Genomic DNA, 22,223 nt, shown 5'->3' on the forward strand with positions numbered 1-22,223 from the left:
ACCCACTTGGTGAAGTAATCCACAGCCACCAGAATATATTTTTTTCCGCCTGGTGCAGGCGTATAAGGACCTAAAATGTTCATGCCCCATTTAGCAAACGGGACTGGGCTGTGGATTTCCGTTAGGTCAGTAGCCGGACGATGAATGAGCATGCCAAATTTTTTGCACTTGTTACATTTTTTCACCATCTCTTTAGCGTCTGACTTAAGGGTGGGCCAAAATTAACCCTGACGGTTAAGGATTTGCCGCCTATATGAGAGGCGTAATATCCCGCATGCAATTCTTCGAGAATTTCCTTCCCCTTTTCTGGGGTAACACACTTCAAAAGAGGTTTCAAAAACCCTGATTTAAAGAGTTCTCCATTTCTCATCTCAAAGTTTGCAGCTTGTTTCTTCATGACGGCTGCCTCCTGTGATGAATCCGAAAGCGTGTCGTCTATGAGGTAAGCCTGGATGCCATCCATCCAGGTAGAGCTTTGGTCAAGGACCCCAATGGACTCTTCATATATGCTTCTTTTTTCAAGAACTTCCCAAAAGACTGACCGAGGAGTATCACAACAGGCAGAAGATGCCAATTTGGACAAGGCATCCGCCTGTTGTTGCCAGACCTGGGCACTTCACTCAGACGAAATTCTTCAAGTGTCTCAGCCTCTTCTATGACTGCCTGAAGGAATTGGATCATTGTCGAATGGGTAACTTCGAAATGACCCTAATACTGGCTACCGACCAACTGTGAATCAGATAAGGTGTCAATTTTTGTTGCACCTGCAGCCTTACACATGCGGATTCCGGCTAGTAGGGCTTCATATTCCGCCTCGTTATTTGAGGCCTGAAACTTGAACCGTATAACATATTCAAATTTTTCCCTCTCAAGAGACTCATAAATAATTCCTACACCACAACCGTTTTTGTCAAGCTCCCTTCTACATACACTTTCCAAACCTAATCAAGGTTATCCAGAGGAACCGGTCGTGTCATTTCAACAATGAAATCGACAAACGCCTGACCTTTCACTGCCTTTCTTGGTTTGTAAGTGATTTCAAGACTTTGCATTTCAATAGCCCATTTCAACATTCTGCCAGATGACTCCAAGGTAAACATTGGTCGCTTGAGGGGTTGATCGTGTAGATCACCACCGGATGTGCCAAGAAGTATGGTTTTAGTTTCTTAAAATCCATATACAGATCAAGGCCAAAATTTTCAACCATTGGGTACCGGAGTTCAGCATTTTTGAGTACATGGCTAATGAAATAGACTGGAAGTTGGATTCTGTCTCTCTCAGCAAGGAGAATAGCACTGAGGGCATGGTCTGAGACGGCTAGGTACATGTACAACGTCTCTTTGGGTAAATTTCTAGCAAGCCTTGGAAAAAAGTGCAAGTGTTCTTTCAATTTCTGAAAGGCCGCCTTAGCATCATCCCCCAATTCAAATCTAGTCTTTTTCCTGGTTGCTTGGAAAAAGTAAAGGCATTTGTCACCTGACCAGTTGAGAAACCTCCCCAATGTCGCCAGGCAATCGGTTAGTCTCTGTACTTCCTTGACAGTGCGGGGTGACTTCATGTCAATCACCGCCTATATCTTCTTGGGGTTAGCTTCTATCTCCCTTTTATCAATCAAGAATCCGAGAAACTTCCCAGACTCAACACCAAAGAAGCAATTCTTAGGGTTTAACATGACCTTATGCCGCCTGAGTGTTGTGAAGGTTTCTCGGAGATCAGCAAGGTAATCCGTCTGCTGCTTGAATTTGACTATCATGTCATCAATGTACGCTTTTACATTCCTCCCAATTTGATTGATGAAGACCATATTAATCATCCGTTGGAAAGTAGCAGGCGCATTCTTCAAGCCAAACAACATCATATTATAGCAGAATAACCCCTGATTAGTGACGAAGGCCGTTTTTTCTTTATCTTTTTTCCACAGGGGTATCTGATGGAAGCCGAAATAGGCATCCATAAAGCTCATCAAGGCATGACCGGTTGTAGAATCGACCAGACTGTCGATCATTGGGAGCGGATTATACATGCCTTGTTGAGGTCCATGTAATCAACACACATACGCCAGGTACCATTCGGCTTCTTTACAAGCACAACATTCACAACCCAGTCGGGAAAGTTACATGGCCGAATGAACCCAGCATCCAGCATCTTTTTAACTTTGGCAGCTGCCGCCTGACTTCTTTCCTCACCGTGATTTATTTTTTTTTGCCGGATGGGCTTCTTTTTTGGATCCACGGCGAGTTTGTGGACAGCGAGATCCGGGTTGACGCCTAGCATCTCTTCCACTTCAAAGGCAAAAATACCTTTAAATTCTTTCAGCAGGAGGTGCAAATCTGCACCTAACTTCGCATAAGCAGTCGTCCCCACCTTAACAGTACGCTCTAGACGGTTGTCATTCAGAGGTATATTAATACGCTCACTAGTCGGCTGGGGACGGAGCTCATCTGACCGTTCACTGGTCAGTGATTGCTATTTTTTCTTTTTCTTCACCTCCAACAGCTGATGAGCCTTCCTTTTCTTTCTGGATACTGGTGGGGGTGAATTGATGTCCTTGACATTATCAAGGTCTATTGGTTCCTATCCGTAGCCGTCTGAGGCCACAGTGGACTTGAAGGCTTAAAGATAACACTCCCGGGCCGTCTTCCGATCCTCATTCAGGGAACCAACAGAACAGTCATCCTTCTCATACTTGATCAGCATGAGGGAAGAAATGATTACCGCCTTAGCCTTGTTGAGAGTTGGACGACCTAAAATAATGTTATAGCCGGTCAGCTCCTCAACTACGAAGAACTTGACGACTAGGTGTTTCCCTTCTCCTTTTTCTCCCACCCAAATATATAAATCAATCCTACCGATTGGGTAAACCATCCCCCTTCTAAAGCCAACAAGGGGGTTGTTTACCGGGTGCATGCTGCTCGGCTTGTACTTCATGATGTGAATTATTGATCCGAAAAATCAACAAAACACGAGGGGTATGTTTAAGCCTAATTCTACACAGGAAATCCACCAAGAATTAAACAAAAACTAAGATTAATCAATTAAGAATCCACCTAATTAATCAATCCAAACGAATGTTTTAACTAAAACAAGCAAAACAACAATTGATCACAATCAACAAAACTTAAGTGTTTAAACTTAAAACAATGTATATTAATCTCTGTATTTTGTGTGTTTTACAGCCCTATTTATAGACTTAGTTTACCTAGGAAGATTAGGACAAGTTCTTAATTCAATCCTAATTAAACTAGAATTCTAACTTGCTTGAAGAGCAAGCACCTTGGAGCACAAGCGTACGCCAATCTCCTTGGAGAACAAGCACACGCCTAAACTGATTTATTTTGCTAACTAACTGATTTTAAAAGCAACTAAATAAAGATTAAATATCCTAATTCTTGAACCAAGAAAAACCCTTTCAAGTGAAAGGTAAAAACTTGTAAGCAAAATCTAAGTAAAGAAAATTCAAGAAAGTTCAAGAAAGTGAACTAGACTCCAAGAAAAGCCACTAAGCAAACCGTGGCTTTGCTTTGATATCCATGAAAGTGTCCATGCAATGCTTGGCTTGAATCAATGTTTAGGGACAAGCTATCTTGATGCATGATAAGTAAATCTTCGAAGTTCTCCATGCTTATATTTGCATCATCCTCCTCTTCTTCGAAAGAATTTGTCCTCAAATCTCAAAGTTCTTCATCAGGAATATACTTAGCCAAATCGCCAACATTGAATGTAGCACTAACTCCATATTCTCCCGGAATTTCTAACTTATAAGCATTGTCATTGATCTTCTCAACAATCTTGAAAGGACCTTCACTTCTAGGCATCAACTTATTCTTGCGTTTTCTTGGAAATCTTTCCTTTCTCAAATGTAACCATACCAAGTCTCCAATATTGTAACTTTGTTGCCTTCTATGCTTGTTTGCTCTTGCTTTGTACATGTCATTTACTTTCTCTATTCTTGTTCGAACTTGAGCATGTAATTTCAGCATACTCTTCAACTTAGACTCGGCATCTTTGTGAATTAACTCACCCTTAGGCAATGGAACAAGATCAATTGGAAGTTTCGGATTGACTCCATAGACCACCTCAAAAGGACTATGTTTGGTAGCATATGTAGGTGATCTATTATAAGCAAACTTCGCATGAGCTAACTTGATGTCCCAATCCTTTTGTGTCTTACTCACTAACCCACGCAAAAGCGCACCAAGAGTACGATTAGTAACCTCGGTTTGTCCATCAGTTTGTGGATGGTAAGATGTACTAAAGAGAAATTTAGTTCCCACAAGCTTCCATAGAGACTTCCAAAAGAAACTCATGAACTTTGTATCTCGATCACTCACAATAGTTTTCAGAATTCCATGCAATCTAACAATCTCTTTGAAGTATAATTCCGCCACTTTCATAGCATCATCCACCTTGTGAAAAGGAACAAAGTGAGCCATCTTAGAAAACCTATCCACAACAACAATAATAGAGTCTTTCCCCCGTTGTGTTCTCGGCAATCCCAAAATAAAATCCATAGAAATATCTTCCCAAGGTGAATCTGGAACAGGTAAAGGAGTATACAAGCCTTGATGAAAAGTAGCCTTCGCTTTTTGACAAGTTGCACACCTAGAAATAACCAGTTGCACATCCGTGAGCATCTTAGGCCAATAGAAGTGTTCTTGTAACATACTCAAGGTCTTTGTAATGCCAAAGTGATCAGCAATTCCTCCCCCATGAGCTTCTCTAACAACTAGCTCTCTAATAGAACACTTAGGAAGAGAAAGTCGATTTCCCTTGAAAAGAAAACCATCTTGCAGCAAATAAGAACCCACGGCTCCTTTAGAACACTCTTCAATCAATGTAGCAAAATCATCATCACCTTTGTAGTATTCTTTGATCAATTCAAAACCAAGTATCTTGCTATTTAGAATTCCAATCAAAGTGTATCTTCTAGATAATGCATCAACCACAACATTCGATTTCCCTTCTTTCTACCTTGAAGAAAAATTAAATGATTGTAAAAATTCAACCCACGTAGCATGTCTAGGATTGAGTTTTTGTTATCCATGTATGTACTTCAATGCTTCATGATCAGAATGCAACACAAAGTGATTAGGTCGGAGATAATGACTCCAACGATCTAAAGCTCTAACAATGGCATAGAACTCTTTATCATAAGTAGAATAGTTTAAACGAGCTCCTCCCAATTTCTCACTGAAATATGCAATAGGCCTCTTCTTTTGGAGTAAAACTGCTCCAATTCCAACTCCACTAGCATCGGTTTCAACTTCAAAAGGACTTGAGAAATCTGGTAACGCAAGTACAGGTTCTTCACATAGCTTCTTTTTAACCAACTCAAACGCACTTTGAGCTTCTTTAGTCCATTCGAATTTACCCTTGTCCTTCTTCAAACATTCAGTCATAAGCGCCACAATACTTGAGAAATTCTTGACAAATCTTCTATAGAACGAAGCTAAACCATGAAAAGACCTTACTTCACTCATATTAGTAGGAATAGGCCAAGTTTTAATAGCCTCTATTTTCGAATGATCAACTGAAACTCCATCTTTTGATACAACATAACCAAGAAAAGTAACACTAGGCACTAAGAAGTAGCATTTTTCAAGCTTAGCATAGAGTTTCTTCTCTCTTAACACTTCAAACACACTAGTTAGATGATTTAGATGATCATGCAAATTTATAGAGTATATCAGAATATCATCTAAATAAACAACAACAAACTTGCCAAGGAAAGGTTTAAGTACATCATGCATCAACCTCATGAAAGTGCTAGGTGCATTAGTGAGTCCAAACGACATCACCAACCATTCATACAACCCTAACTTAGTCTTGAATGCTGTTTTCCACTCATCTCCTTCTCTCATTCGAATTTGATGATAACCACTCATAAGATCAATCTTAGAAAAAACTTTGAACCATGTAGTTCATCAAGTAGATCATCTAACCTTGGAATAGGAAATCGGTATTTGATAGTGATGTTATTCACACTCCTACTATCAATACACATGCGCCAACTCCCATCTTTCTTTAAGACAAGTAAAGTAGGCACGGCACAAGGGCTCATACTTTCCCTCACGTATCCTCTAGCCATAAGCTCTTCAATTTGCCTTTGCATCTCCTTTGTTTCTTCCGGAGTACTTCTATAGGCTGCCTTATTAGGTAATGGTGCTCCCGGAATCAAGTCAATTTGATGCTCTATCCCACGAATATGAGGTAGTCCCGGAGGTAATTCCTTAGGAAAGACATCCTTGAATTCTTCTAAAACAGATTCCAATTCATACGGCCTCTTTGCTTGTTTATTTTGATCAATTCGAATCTCATTAGAAACAAGTATATATACCACATTGTTGCTGCAAATCTCTTTTTCTAATTCCCTCTCACTAATCAAATAAGAACTCTTCGAATTAGAGGTAACATTAGAAGACTTGTTGCTTATCAAAGGTTTTAAAGCAACGTGTCTCTCTTTTTCTCCTTTTCTCACAACATACACATTAGTCCTTCCATCAAACTTCACAAATATATCATATTGCCAAGGACGACCTAATAGTATATGACAAGCATCCATAGGACAAACATCACACAAAACATTATCATGAAATTTACCAATTGAAAAGGAGATTAAGGCTTGTTTAGTTACCTTAACATCACTCGAATTATTAAGCCAATGAAGCTTATAAGGGCTTGGATGTTCAGTAGTTGGCCACGTCAATTTGTCTACCAAAGTAGTAGATACCACATTAGTGCAACTCCCCGTGTCTATGATCATGACACACAACCTATCTTCTACCTTGCACCTTGTAAGAGTGTAGTGCCCTTCTTAGAACCAAACTTTGACCATGAGTCTCGGGATCAATTTCGTCAATATGCCCCTCCTCTTCTTCAAAGTTTTCCTCTTCGTTCTTTTCTTCATAGTCACTACCCTGCTCACACTTAGCTTGTTCTTGTTCCCACTCTTGAGCAGTCATTACTCTTTTTGATGGACAATTAGTTGCAATGTGACCAACACTACCACACTTGAAGTACTTCCTATCTTCAACAAGCTTTTTAGGAGCTTCAAATTTTGATTTAGTCTCCTTGTAGTTCGAACTAGAACCACTTTTCTTCAAGCTGTTCTTCTCAAAAGGTTTAGTGAAACCTTTTACAAAGGGCTTAGTGTACGTCCCTTTCTTCCCCTTTATCTGTTTTTCAATTTTCAAAGCTACCTTGCAAACATCCTCAAAGGACCAATATTGTTGCAATTCAACTTTTTCAGCAATATTATCATTCAACCCCGAAATAAATCTAGCAATCTTATGCTCAACAATCTCTTCTAAGCCACATAGCATGCATAACTTTTCAAATTCACCAATATAATTCTCAACAGTCATAGAATTTTCTTTAAAAAGTTGCATCTTAAGATAAACATCTTGAGTATAATCACTAGGTACGAACCTTTTTTCATGTGCTTCTTGAGTTGTTCCCAAGTTGAGATTCTTACACGCCCCTCCTTATGCCTCTTCTTCTTCAGATTATCGTACCAAAGACTAGCATAACCGGTCAGTTTTAATTCAGCCAATTTGCATCTTTTCCTTTCATCATACTCCTTGTAATCAAAGAGTGTCTCGGCCCTTCTAATCCACTCAAAGTATTTTTCAGGTTCATTCATACTCCCATTGAATTCGAGAAGATCTAATCTAAGGTTCCTATCATCATCCTTTGGTCTATCTCTTCTCCTAGGTGTTGGTGATTCATCACTTGAGGAATAATTATTTCGTGGCCTCCTTGGGTTCCTCCTTGGTTGTTCTTCCTCACTTGAACCAGAACTAGGGTTAGAATTCCCTTTCCTTTAAGAATCTCCAGCACGAGTATCAAGCCTTTTTAATAACTCATCCATCCTTGCTGCCAACTCGTCAATTCGCCTATCTCTTCTAAGATTTTGAGCCTGTTCTAAGGTTAATCCCTTGGAACCTGTGGAACCTCCTCGTCACTCATTATTCCTACACAAACCAAGTCAGTTCATGCAAAAATCTTGATTAAAAGATCGAATCTTGAAAGAAAACTAGGCAACACAAAAACCGGACTCCCAACCGCAAATCAGTGCACAAACACCAAACGTTTGAGGCTGTGTAGAACGCGTTACTCAACTAAAAATTATGAACTTTTATATGGTGATAGCTGGACGTTTTTAGAGTTCAATTAAAAAAGAATCACGTAAAAATTCCCAGCCAATTGTTCCCAGTTTAATTTTTTCCGAAGTTGCGTAAACATGCTCTGATACCAAAGATGACGTGAATTATTGATCCGAAAAATCAACAAAACACAAGGGGTATGTTTAAGTCTAATTCTATACAGGAAATCCACCAAGAATTAAACAAAAACTAAGATTAATAAATTAAGAATCCACCTAATATGGGTCGTTGAGAATTTTTTGGTTGGGCTAGGTAAAGTAAGCCCTTTACTTTCTTTCTCAAATAGCGGGGTGTTTACTTGCTAGGTTATCTTTTTCGTTCCTGCCCTACATGCGTGCTTCACTTCACTCTAACTAACACAAGGGAACGGTAACCTCTTCTCAACCCGTATCTTCTTTGTTATGGAAACACGTCTTCCTATTCCATCTTTTCTCGAATCTCCTTTAACGGAAGAAATAGAAGCTCGAGAAGGAATACTAAAACCTAGTTCACTCGCTGAGTCCTCGTTATTTTAGGCATGTTTTTTCTGCGAACGGAGTAATCAATCCAAATGAATGTTTTATCTAAAACAAGCAAAATAGCAATTGATCACAATCAACAAAACTTAAGTGTTTAAACTTAAACAATGTATATTAATCTCTGTATTTCGTGTGTTTTACAGCCCTATTTATAGACTTAGTTTACCTAGGAAGATTAGGACAAGTTCCTAATTCAATCCTAATTAAACTAGAATTCTAACTTGCTTGAAGAGCAAGCACCTTGGAGCACAAGCGTACGCCAATCTCCTTGGAGAACAAGCACACGCCTAAACTGATTTATTTTGCTAACTAACTGATTTTAAAAGCAACTAAATAAAGATTAAAGATCCTAATGCTTGAACCAAGAAAAAACCTTTCAAGTGAAAGGTAAAAACTTGTAAGCAAAATCTAAGTAAAGAAAATTCAAGAAAGTTCAAGAAAGTGAACTAGACTCCAAGAAAAGCCACTAAGAAAACCATGGCTTTGCTTTGATATCCAAGAAAGTGTTTAGGGACAAGCTATCTTGATGCATGATAAGTAAAACTTCGAAGTTCTCCATGCTTAGACTTGCATCACTTCAGCTTCTGCAAGCACCTCTGACTGATGATGTCCGACGAACTGCCGGTGTCAATAAGGATTTTCCCAACCAACTGATTGGTGACCTTACATTCAATGACAACCGAGTCATCATGCGAGCGACGGACAATGCCCCTGTCCTTTTTAGTGATCAAAACGTCTGGGAAGGTGGAGCTAGCTGACACCTGCTCATCATCATCATTGTCCATCTTTTGAAGATGGCTCTTGGTGCCCCGAATGGTTGGGCCACCGCATGAGAACCCGCCTGCTATAGTGTAGTCCGGCTCCTTGTTAGTTTCCGAGCTACTAGCAGGCTGGGGAGTCTTAGATGACTGCCCTGGGTTCTTATTATTAGTCCCTTGTCAGCCAAACGGTCCAACGCCCGTTAAAGGCTGAAGTAGTCGTTGGTGTCATGGCCAACTTCCTCATGGTATTGGCTGAATTTATTTTTGTTCCTTGATATAATGGAATTTTTCATTGGATTCGGCTTCTCAAGAGACAGCCGGTCCTTGGTCTCCATGAAGATGGAGTTGCAGTCCTTGTTAAACTCGTACTTGGGGACGTACGGTTTAAACTCTTTCTTTTTCTTCTGGGACGGCTGGTCAGAATCGTCCACTGCCCAGACGTATTTTCTCTTCTTGCTCTCTTCTTTTTTCTTTGCCGGCTAAGAAGTCCGACTGTCTTTCTGTTTGTCAGACTTCTTGGAGTCTGACTAGCTGCTAGGTGAGCAGAGGTCAATTGCTTGAATGTAGCTTTTCGCCTCCCTCGGGGCCGCCTGTAGGGTGAATGCCCCTTTTCTGACAAGGTCGAACTTAAAAGTTGACCCGTCTCTTAGACCCTTAAAGAAGTTTGTGAAAGCTACCTCGTCAGACAGTCCCTGAATTTGAATTCTTGTCAGATTGAACCGCCTGACGTAGGAGCGTAACCCTTCTCTCTGTCCCTACTTAATGGAGCTCCCCACAAAAGGAGGCAAATGTTTTGGGTGATTTTGTCCCTCAGGAGAGTTACGGCTCGAAGATTGGTCCGGCTCGAGTTGTACTTGTAAAAACAACGGAGATTCCGGGTGGTAGGAGCTCCACCTCCGAAGATCAAGTTAGAACTTGAATTAAAGAAAAAGGTGCGGAAATTTAGGTAGGATGTTCTAGGATTCCGAGATCAGGTGTTCTCTAATGAGAAATAAAATGGATGTAATAAATGATTTAATGTGTCCCCAAAATGGAGAAATATCTCCCTATTTATAGGGTCACTCTAGAAGAGTGCCACTCCCTAGGTCACTCTGACCTAGGTTTTGTGGGTTGTGCCGCAATTGTGGCTTTCTTGGGAATTAGGCCTTGAAGGCCGCAATTCTTCTGATCTATGTAAGGCTGCCACGTGTCAACTGGTGAGTGGCCTTAGATGACCTGTCCAGACTTGACACGTGGACCTCTCTGATTGGTCCACATATCTAGGGTATTTTTACCCTAAACAACAACAACAACAACAACAACAGCAGCAGCAGCAGTAGCAGCAGTAGCAGCAGCAGCAACAGTAGCAACAACAACAAAAACAACAACAACAACAACAATAATAATAATAAGAGATTAGTAGTAGCAATAGTAAAACATCATCAAAATAATAATAATAATAATAATAATAATAATAATAATAATAATAATAATAATAATAATAATAATAATAATAAGTAGTAAGTAGATTAGTAGTAGCAATAGTAAAACATCATCAAAATAATGATAATAACAACATGAATAGTAGTAGTACTTATATTAGTAGTAGTAGTATTATGTATAGTGTAGCTATTTGATATAATTTAATCAAGATAATAATAACAATACTTTAAAATAATAGATTATCATTAGTATGTATGTAGTACTAGTAGTGTACAGTAGTAATATCAATATGACCCAAAAATGAAGAGGAACAACAACAACAATGTAGTATCAATATAATGTTGGAAGCTAAGATAATCAAGCAAAGGAGGAAGGTGGAGGTACTACCTATGGGTGACAGCGGCGGCAACGGTAGGAGGACAGCAACAAGGTGGTCAGAGTGGTGGTGGTCGTGGTGTTCACAGACGAAGAGGAAGAAAGGGGAAATGAAGAGAGACAGGAATGAAGAAGAATAAGCTTGCAAATGAAATGAAGCAAGCTTGTTTGGGACAGCATATCAATGGCCTATTTATAGCCTTAATTATGCACTATATTAGCTGTCTTCATTAATGAAAGAGTAAGTCGATGACTTTGTTCCATTTTTACCGACACGAAGAAGTTCTAGAAGCAAGAAAATGAGCTTCTATTCGGCATATACAGTATAACTTTTGATCTATAGAATCAAACAACAATCACACCGTTGAAATTAAAGCTTTCACTAGTAGAAAAAAGGAGATTGGCGCCGGTTCAAAACCCATCAATACCACCAATTTTGAACCATTGAGTATTTGAGGGATGCCAGTAATTGTATGAAAAGCCACCAGTTCAAAACCGGTGGGAATACTTGTTATTGACACCAATTAACCGGTGCCAAAAATGCCTAAAATAATAAAAAAAAATTCTTTTTTCACTTAAAAAGTAGCAAAAACAAATATTAAAAACATAATACAAGTATACAATAATCACATATATACAAGTATATGAAAAAATGGATATCTTTTAAGACCTCAACATATTATGTATTTTTTTTCTTAATCGTAAAACGAAGTAAAATAAGTTACTTCATATCAAAATGTTGTATAAAGTTAAAACGTGAATTAAAAATAAGAAATACTCCCTCCGTTAACTCCGTACATGGAAAAAGTAATAAAATAAGGAGGTAGTGGGGTTATTGAAAGGTAAATTAGAGAAGAGAGAATATAAAATTAATAAAACATAATTCTATTAAATCCCACTAATTGAGAAAAATAAATTAATATTGTTAAAGATGTCCTGATAAGGAAAATGAACAAGTATTTAAAAACGACTGAAAATAAAAAGTGAAGCAAGTATTATAAAACAGGGAGAGTACTCGATAAATGATTTTATTTAAAAAGTGTCCCAGTTTTCAAATGACAAAAATAATATTGTATATTTGTTTTAGATCAACTATCAACCCTTCATTTATAAATTGAAAAGAATAATCTCAACTTTGCATCATTCGTTCAAAATAATCCTAATTTTGGATGAACTTTGATTTGAATTTGCTTTCAATGGTCCCAACTGGAAATCTACCTTGTTATAATAAGTTATTTGACACGTATCAGCATATGGTTTGATAAAAAAAATTAAAAATTTAAATTTAAATAATAAAAAATTAAAAAAAAAATTAAAAAATAATAAATTAACTTACAACCCCCGCCAGCCAAAGAACCCACCCAGCCCATGTCGTCGTCCGAATAGGTCGCCATTTGTAGACACCTAAAAATGTCTCCCCAAAACAAAACCCGATGATGAACAACTTTTCATTGCCATTATTGGTCGGGTTGAGTATTTAATGTTTGGAGTGTTTAAATCAATGTTCAATCCTAATACATTTCATAAACCAACCCAATTCCTACCATATTTCCTCAAACCATAACTTATTTTCCTCTTTTCGTGCCTTTAAATCCAAAAAAGTCGTTTCGTGTCACTTAAAATCATTCATTTAGTGTCCTTTTTATAAAAATATTTAGTACAGTTTATTTTGGTCCATAATTTGGGTCCAATGATTGAATATTTGGATGGGGCTTAAAAAGAGCTTTCCAACGATATATTATAAGCCCAAATTCGAGTTATAACGAATAAATTATGGTCAAAATACTAAACTAAGCCTAAATCGAACATAAGCCCACCTTACCTATGACCCAATGATCATGTGGAGGGTCCAAAGGATTTAATCTCATTCCTAAATTAATTAGGATAAATTAGAAGCTTCTATAAGTTTCTAAAAGATCTTAATTTTCTGTTATAAAAAGATAATATTAAAGAGTTTAATTTGAAATTGAATAAAAAAATTCTTTTTGAAAGGCCTAATTCTATTCGAATTGAAAGACGTTCAAAGATATTCAGATATTATTTTCGTTTTTATCCAAATCTTAGATATTTGGATAGCTCTTGAAATTATCTTTCCAATGATATATTCCGAGCTATAACGAAAAAGATATGAATGAAATATCAAACTCTATCCAAAACTGTCACTGTCCCACTATTTCATTCATATATTTTATTCTATTAAATATTTTAATTAGATTCTAATAGGGTTAAAACTTAAACTTCAACATCTTTCCAATGATATATTATTTATCTTATTCTGATTTCTTGATCAAAAGATATGATAAAAACAAATAACATAAAAAACCTGTTGTCTATCGCAAGAGTTTTATTCCGATTCGAATTCGATTTTATCTTAATTCTTTTACCCTTCTTTTTTAACTATAAATAGAGTTCATATCATCCTTTTTTCAATCATCAACAAGCTTGAACACTAGAAAGCTTGAGAGCTTCTCTTACGAGAAAGTGAGTCTTCTTCCTTCTCCAAACCCTAACCCTAACTTTCCTTTTCTCGATAGCTGCTGCTACCCAAGATTCCTTTTTTATTGTTTACTGGTTTTTTTGTTCTTGGGGTTCAATATTTGTAATCTTCTTCTTTTATTAACCTTTAATCACAACTTTCTCCAAAAATCTTTCCAAAAACCTTTCCATATCCTTACCTTTTTCTGCCCCCCAATCGGTTTATTGCAACTTTATTTCTTCCTATAGCCCAACAAAGAGGATAATAAGTTCACCTGGGGAAGTAATCTTCATTTCAATGAATGCTATGCCAGTTGTTTCCCATGCATTTGGCTTATTGTTTTCTAGTCCTTTTAGTAAAAGAAGGGAATTTGCTTGATCCCTTTCTTATCATCTCAGTCTCCTCCTCTGTCCTTCTTTCAGTTGTCTATTCAACTTCCCCTTCTTCTGCTTTTTCCTCCTGTCATGGAGAATAATCAAAACCCTAACCCTAATGAAAACCAAAACAGGCCTCACCGAATGGGTGTCCTTATTACCCCTCCTCCCAATTTTAATGTACTAGGAGTTATTAACTTCAACCGTTGTGCAATTGGTATTTTTATTGGCAGAAACCCCCCTACTGCTACCTATGTTCAACACATCATTAACCAACGGTGGATCTCTAGGGGCCATGTGAGGGTCCATCGTACGGGGGATTCCTTCCTCTTTGAATGTCTTGTGAAAAGTGACTTGGAGGGATTAGTTTGACAATATACGACAACTTTTGATGGCCATCTTATTAATTTAAGGCGCTATGATGTCACTCTAATACCTCAACAAATCAGCTTCTCAACTTCAAGAATTTGGGTTAGAGTGTACGGGTTACCCCTACAATTTCTCACAGAAGCTTGGGTTAGACGTATTTTCTATCACTCGGGCTACCTGGATGAGCTGGAGCCTATAGTGAATGGGAGGCTTCAAATCAGAGCTGATCTCCGTGCGAGAATGGTGGTGGATATGACTCAACCACTAATCCCTGGATGTTATGTTCCAATTCAAGGCGGCCGTGTTATATTGGTCAACTTCAAGTATGAAGGTATTTTTCGTTTTTGTAAAAGATGTGGTCGTGCTGGGCATAATTCTAGCAATTGTAATTTGCATATTGATGTAGCGTCTAGGCAGCTTTTTAGACGCCTAGAAGCCGTGGAAATAGATGGTCTAAGGGTGTTGCACGACCCCTTAGACTATCCCTATTATACTAGGTTGCCGAACAATTTTAGGTTTCGAAATACTGCAGTGAATTTAACAAGGCTCGAGGAACCAGAAGACGTGTCGCTGCCGGATCAGAACCAATTTGATGATAACTCTGATTCGGACTTCAACTCGGGTGAGAGTAATGATAAAGTGTATTTTACTGCATCTGGTAGTTCGAGTAGCTCGGGTGTGGAAGATGGTAATTTAAGAGAAGCCAGAATAGGTCAACAAGCTGTGCGCAGGTCTCCTGGTCGAAGGATTGGGCTCAATCACAACCCTTATGTTGAGTTCACCTTGCCCAACCTGAATAATCCACCTTCAAACTTACACTTGGGCTTCCCCTCCCTCTCAAACAATTATTCAACCCATTTTACTTCGTCTCCCTCCTTCTCCCCTATAAGATCACATGTCCATTCTTATAGGGCCCACAGAATTAATCCATCTTTTCAAATCCCACCTATTGAATCAGACATCACCTCCAGCCTTCGATCCCGTTCTTTGGTGGCTCAACCTTTGAAGTGGGTGAGTCTTCTTCAATTGCTGCGACCAGGGAGGAAGGTGAGATTCCTCAGAGGAATTTGTTTCAGGTGTTGGGGATTGGAAATTAGGATAATCCAATGGATAGGGAGGGGAATCAGCCAACTAGGCTGCTGCAAGATGTTCAGAACTAGGGCTCTTTGAACGTGGTTGATGCACCATTAGAGCAGCCAGTTATGGATGCGGCTAATGGGGACCATGATGCCTTGTATGATAACTTTATTGAATCTAATCACTTGAATTTTGTTGAAGCAGGCAGTAGGTTGGTTCAGTCCCTCTCGATTTCGAGAGCACGGAGGGTGTTTCCAGATCGAGCGAGAGCGCTTTACCTGCCAGATTCCCCTAACTCGTTTTGGGGGGAGTTCCAAAATTTTCCTATGACGGAGTTTGATCCGACAAACTCTCCTGTGTCCCAACCGTCTTCCTTTAATGTCAATGAATTTTTGCAGGAACCAGCTATTAAGGAGAAAGGGAAGAGGCCCCGTAGTGTTGAACACAGCCCAATTAACTCTTGTGGTGATGAAAACATTCGAGCTAGCTCTTATGATATGGGCTGAGGTGAGAAAAAGAGGCTCAAAACTCTTCATCGGTGGGCGGACAAGGGTGGGTTCAATGTTTGGATACGTGACAAATCAGGTGGCTTCGAGTTTAAATCCAAAGCTATCACGGATGTTGATAGTGCGCGTCTTAGGGGTTTAAAACCCAACCCTGATATGCTAAGAAAGGGTGGCAAAAAGCGGGCTGCTGCTTCCTCCTCTTCCAACTTAGAGCCTCCAAAAAGGCAGAGGAGTGAGGAGGTCTCTTTGATGTTTTTTGATGAATTAGATGATTTTGATATGGAAGTTCAACAGGTTCTTGCTGACTCTTTAGTGATTCTCAATGGTGAGGTGGCTGCACCAGAACAGCACCCGATGGACATATGAAGTTAATCACTTGGAATTGTAGGAGACTTAATGACCCACTCTCCCCTACTCATCCTTATCTTGTGTGGTTAATTTTTTCTAAGTTGTCTTCATTTTTGTTTTTATCGGAAACTAAAATGTCTTTAAATAGTGTTAATGATAATGTTGTAAAATTCACTCCAAATTTTTGTTATGGAGTGGATTCGGTAGGTTCTAAAGGCGAGTTAGCTTTGTTTGGTTGGGTTCTAGGTGATGTTTCTTGTATCAGTACCTCTCCTAATTACATTTGTAAGATGGAGGAAGCTAATGGTAATATTAGACATATTTTGTTTTTTTATGGGGCTCCTAAAGTCGAAGATCGGCAATAAGTTTGGGAGGAAATCCTTCTCCTCACCAATGGATATTCTAATTGTTTTATCATCGGAGATTTTAATCAGGTAGAATCTCTAGATGATAAGCTAGGAGGCACTACTCTGATTAAAGGCTTAGATTTTTTCCTTGATTGGAAATTTCAAAGTGGAATGCTCGATGTCCCTTTCTCAGGTCCAAGATACACATGGTCAAACAAACGAGTACCGGAAAGGTTAGTCCTTGAACGGCTCGATAGGGCTTATTGCTTCTCAAATTGGTTAAACGATTTCCCGGATGGACGGGTTTTCCACGAGCCAATCGTGGTTTCTAATCACGCAGCAATTTTGTATGACTCTAACTCGTTGGTTTTAAGGTCTAATAGACCGTACCAAATGGAGAGGTGGTGTCTTTCTTTTCCCGAAATAGGAAACTTCATCCTTGAAGGTCTAGGTATGGAGTGTGTGGGTTCAGATATGTTTCGTCTTATGGCGCAGCCAAAATGGGTAAGGAAGATGATGCGGAAATGGTTTTTAGATAATAAGAGATTATGGGGTGTGAATTGGAGGCAAGTTTCTAATGATTTGCAAGCTAAAGGGGAGAATATCTCGACTGTTCTGGATGGTGCCGCGTACGTAGGTGCCATTACCACAATTTTGCCTCAACCTACACTCCAATTTCATTATTGGAGGCAGCAAATGAAGGATAGATGGATAAAACAAGGTGATATTTCCTCAAATATGATGTTTAACAGGGTTAACTTTGGCAAAAACGGAAGGAAATTATTACCTTACGTAATGATTTGGATGAATGGGTGATAGGGCAGCATGAGGTTGAATCTCTTATCCGAAACTCTCTTTTGAATGTCTTTAAACCCCCCGCTTCCTTTTCAGAAGGAATAGGGGAACGAGTGGATTTGGTGTTGAGGGAGTTAGACCTTCCTAAGATCTCGGAACTGTATAAACTTGACTTGATGAGACCTTTCTCCCATCAAGAAGTCCGAAAGGCTATGTTCTCTATTCATAACCTGAAATCTCCAAGTCCAGACGGAATTATTGCGGAATTTTTTCATCAGCACTTGGAGAAAGTGGGGACTGAGGTTTCTAGGGTTGTGCTCTCTTTTTTCTCTACAGGTTGTCTTCTTAAGGAGATTAATGCTTCTCTCTTAGTGATGCTTCCAAAAGTGGATACTCCGGAATTGGCTTCACAATTCCGGCCTATTAGCCTTTGCAACACTATCTACAAATGCATAGCTAAGTGCAAGGTTAACAAAATGAAGACTCTTTTGCCAAGCCTCATTACTAAATACCAACATGCGTTTGTTCCAGAGCGATATATGGAGGATAATGTTCTTCTAAGCCATGAGCTTTTACATATGATCAACACCAACAAAGGAAGGGCTGACAAGGCGGCAATCAAAATTGATATGTCAAAAGCTTATGATAGACTGAATTGGACCTTTATTTTAAAAGTCTTACATGCTTATGGGTTTCCAGCTTGGTGGGTTCATAGAATCTCACAATGCATTTCGATGGTGTCTTATAGAACACTGGTAAATGCACAGGTGTCAGAGGTGTTCCACCCAGAGTGTGGTTTGAGACAAGGAGACCCTCTCTCTCCCTACCTATCCTCTTTTGTATGGATATCCTCTTAAGGATGTTGTTGATGGCTGAAAATATTAATCTCATAAAAGGATTAAAGGTTACGCGGAGATCGCCCTCGATCTCACATTTATTTTTTGTTGATGATGCCATGGTGTTTTTTCAGGTAACAGATGACTCTTGCGCTTCGTTGGTAGAGGTTTTTCACAGATTTGGAGATATTTCTGGGCAACAGTTGAACTTGAGTAAATCTTGCGTCAAATTTAGCAGTTTGGTGTCCTAGGAGAATGTGGACCGATATAAAAGTATTCTTAAAGTTCAACATGTTCCGATTATGGATCGTCACCTTGGCGCGCCGGTGGATCTAATGGCTACGAAGAGCTCGAGTTTCCACTTGCTAGTGGATAATGTTTCTAAGCGTATTGCCAGTTGGGGATCTTTGAGAATTTTCCAAGCGGCAAAATTGATAATCCTCAATTCAATCCTAATTAGCATTTCTTCTCATGTAATGAAATGCTTTAAGCTGCCGGCTTCTATTTGCAACAAGATTGATGGTATTATCGCTGGTTTTTGGTGGGCCAATAATGATGTGAAGAGTGTGCACTGGGTGCGCAAAGAGATCTTGCATCTTCCCAAAGGAATGAAAGGCCTTGGGATAAGAAAGATAACTCTTTTAAATGATGCTTTGCTTTTCAAACAGGTTCATCGTATGCACTGTAATCCCCAACTGTTAGTCTCAAGGGTGTATGACCATCATCATCCATGCACCTTATGTGAAGGACATCCTATCCCCACTGTTCGGGGAAATGCTTCATGGGGACGATGGGGCTTTAACAAGATTGCTAACAAATTCATTACAGGGTTTTCTTGGAAAATAGGCAACGGAGAAAGAGTGAAATATGCCAATATGCGTTGGGTAAATGGCAATGTTCCAGTCCTACAATCTAACCAGCTCTTGAGGGGAGAGGGTCAAGTTCGGGTAGCGGACCTGCTTTATCCAGGGTCTAGAAAGCAGTGGAATGCGGCGATTGTTTGTCAGAGGTTTGATTGGGATTCGGCCCAACAGATTTTAGCTATGGAACTACCGGCAACAGAGGAATCAGACTTCATCTATTGGTTCCATCATCGATCTGGTTCTTACACTGTCAAGACTGGCTATGATTTTCTTTCTTCTTCTCAGGAAAGGGAGGATTTACAGGGCTTTGAACAAGAATTTTTTAGGGTGTTGTGGAAGCTTAATTATACCTCCTAAATGGAGTCTTTTTATGTGGAAGCTGGTTTTAAATAGCTTAGCTGTAAAGGCCAACCTACAACATAGAGGAGTCCCAATTCAAGAAATTTTTTACTACTGTGGTGACGATGAGGAAAGTACGCAACATCTTTTCAGAATGTGTGCTATAGCTCAGTATGCTTGGAAGAATTGTTCTTAGGGTATTAACCTAAAAATTGATGTATCTACTCCTTTGGGACCTTGGATCCAGAAGTATATCCTTCTATTCTATAGCGAGGATGGCCTACATAGTCCTAGGATACACACTTTAATTTGTGTGTTATGGGGTCTTTGGCGAGGACAAAATGGAAGGGTGTTTAGAGGTGAGTTAAGTTGCCTAGCGACCCTCCATAGGTATTTTGAGTCGTTTATGAAAGATTTAAGAACTTTTATTGATACGGAGGTGGAGAGATCTAGCCCCAACCATCTATAGTTAGGGCCTCCCCCAGGCTTTCTTATTGTAAACATAGGAACTCAATTGTTTCCCCACAGGTCCCCATTAGGGGAAGGCCAAGAAATTATTATTTTGACGGATGGCTCGTGGCAGAAACATTCGGGGAATGCAGGTATGGCTTTGGTTACCACTACTGATGAGATAACTTATGCCGATGATGGAGGGAACTTTACCAGAACAAGCTCTGCTTTGCATACAGAACTTTTGGCGTGTTGGGTGGCATCCGATGGGAAAAGGAGTAAGGGTATGAAAGGATAACAGTCTACACAAACTCGGCTATTATTATTCATCTGTTTAACAAAACAGAAAGGATAGAGGTTTCATCCTTCTGGCTATTACAGGAAATTAGAAGGATGGGAGCCTTATTCTAAACTTGTGTTATTTGGAAAGTGGGGCGGGAACAGGTGAACCAAGCTCATTTGCTGGCTAATTAATGTCGGGTCTCTCTATCTAGTTTTACTAATTTGTAGTTCTCTTTAGTTGCTGGTTGTCAAAAAGAAAAAAAAAAAAAAAAAAAAAAAAAAAAAAAAAAAAAAAAAACAAGCTTGATCACCAAATCCTTCCCTCTTTCTCTCTTCTACACAAAAAATCATTCTCTTCTCTCTCTCTCATATTCTAAGCCTTAAACATATATTCCTAACTACATTATTTCTTCCTTAAGCACTCCAAAGAGTTCATATAATGGCCAAAGTTCTATACTTAAACCAAGAGTGAAAGGTATAATTAACTGTGGGTTTTGACCAAATCAACTCAACTCTATATTAATTTAGTTTTCATTTGATTTATTATTTATTGAAGTTACTAACAATTTATTTATGATATAGCAATTCAAGGAAACGCAGAAAGTGAGTAATTAATCACTTAATTACTCTTTTTTTATTCTTTATTGCTAGTATCATGATTAGCGTTATTATTATTATTTTATTTGACTAATGATATTATGGTTAAATTGCTTCCAATATTAATTTTGATTCTATTATATTTAATGATCACCATATTGAATGGTTAAAGGGAATATGTAATTGAAAATCACGCCTAATAAGATAATTTGGACGGCCAGCTTAGGTTCCTTTTTAATCTTGTTGATAATTCAAGTGATCACAATATTTTAAGAATTATATGTTGCATTAATATTCAAACAATTTAGCCTAATATTAGTTTGGAGCGAATTGAATCTTTTTTTCCATGCCTTTGAGATCGCAGGAATCACTTTTCACTATAAGAATCTAGTAGAGGCCAATACCGTTGAATGTTACTCCATGACTCACTTCGTACCATCATACTCGATCCTCCTTTCGTGGTTCCGAACCATACGAAGTTAGTAATCTCATGAATTATGAATGGGGTGTAACCTTCACGGGTTAATCATTGTTGCATCTCGTTGTCCCTTTATTCATGGTTTCCTTTTATGATCCGTAAACGGTTTACAAGTTCCTTAAAAACTTGTTGGCGGCTCCCTACTTTCCTTGTCCCTAATCGTATTATGTCAATTCCCACTACCTATGAGTGCCGAGCATATTCACACATGCTTTAACGTAGGCGCACTTCAAACGATACCTACATCATCCAGACCACATTCTCACTCCAACGATACCACCTCTTTTCCCTTCCCCCTGTCCCGACACCCCTATCGATCCCCTTCCTCGAATCCACTTCGCCAGTTCTCCATCAACCAAAGAACCCCCCACCCCCGAATCCCCGGCTCCCTACTTTCCTTGTCCCTAATCGTAATAAAAGTCACGACTCAACCCTCTCGGAAATTTGGCTGACAATTTGATAAAAAGATTATATGATTTGACTGGTATTTTCATAGTTAGATAGCTCACAAATATCCTTACAGCTTGAAATTATTCTAGAGAAAATTGTTGCTTGCGGAAAAGGGAGAGGTTAGGGTTGCAGTAAAGTGTCACAGCGGTGACAGCAGACGCCGGCGAAAGGAGTTAAGGCGGCACTGGGCTGGGGCAGGTTGGGTTGGGGCAGGTGCCGATGGAGGGCGGGGAACCTAATGGTGGTTTTCTTAAAATTATTTTAAAATAATTTATTTTTAATTATTGTAAAATAGTTAGGTTTAAAAATAATTAGCAAATTATTAATTTGTACTAATAATTTTTTGACCAATCATGTGATTACATGTGTAAATTACATTGAAGAAAAATAATTAA

The 22,223-nt window shown here is 38.9% G+C and overlaps 1 protein-coding gene across 1 annotated transcript; it reads left to right on the forward strand.

The window, feature by feature from the left end:
• Positions 1 to 16,525: 16,525 nt before the first annotated feature.
• On the forward strand, positions 16,526 to 18,620 carry LOC110711266. Its single transcript, XM_021889644.1, has 4 exons — positions 16,526 to 16,697; positions 16,815 to 17,459; positions 17,558 to 18,288; positions 18,504 to 18,620. The coding sequence occupies exons 1-4, from the start codon at positions 16,526 to 16,528 to the stop codon at positions 18,618 to 18,620; spliced, it is 1,665 nt and encodes a 554-aa protein (XP_021745336.1).
• The last annotated feature ends 3,603 nt before the right edge of the window (positions 18,621 to 22,223 follow it).

The sequence above is a fragment of the Chenopodium quinoa genome, unplaced genomic scaffold (genome assembly GCF_001683475.1).
Source record: "Chenopodium quinoa cultivar QQ74 unplaced genomic scaffold, ASM168347v1, whole genome shotgun sequence".
NCBI classification, from domain to species: domain Eukaryota; kingdom Viridiplantae; phylum Streptophyta; class Magnoliopsida; order Caryophyllales; family Amaranthaceae; genus Chenopodium; species Chenopodium quinoa.

Coding starts and splice junctions, on each gene's coding strand:
- LOC110711266 (XM_021889644.1), top strand. CDS start 16,526: ATGTCTTTAAATAGTGTTAATGATAATGTTGTAAAATTCACTCCAAAT. Junction 16,698..16,814: donor TAAGATGGAGGAAGCTAATG/GTAATATTAGAC, acceptor TTATCATCGGAG/ATTTTAATCAGGTAGAATCT. Junction 18,289..18,503: donor TGGTGTCTTATAGAACACTG/GTAAATGCACAG, acceptor GTGTTTTTTCAG/GTAACAGATGACTCTTGCGC.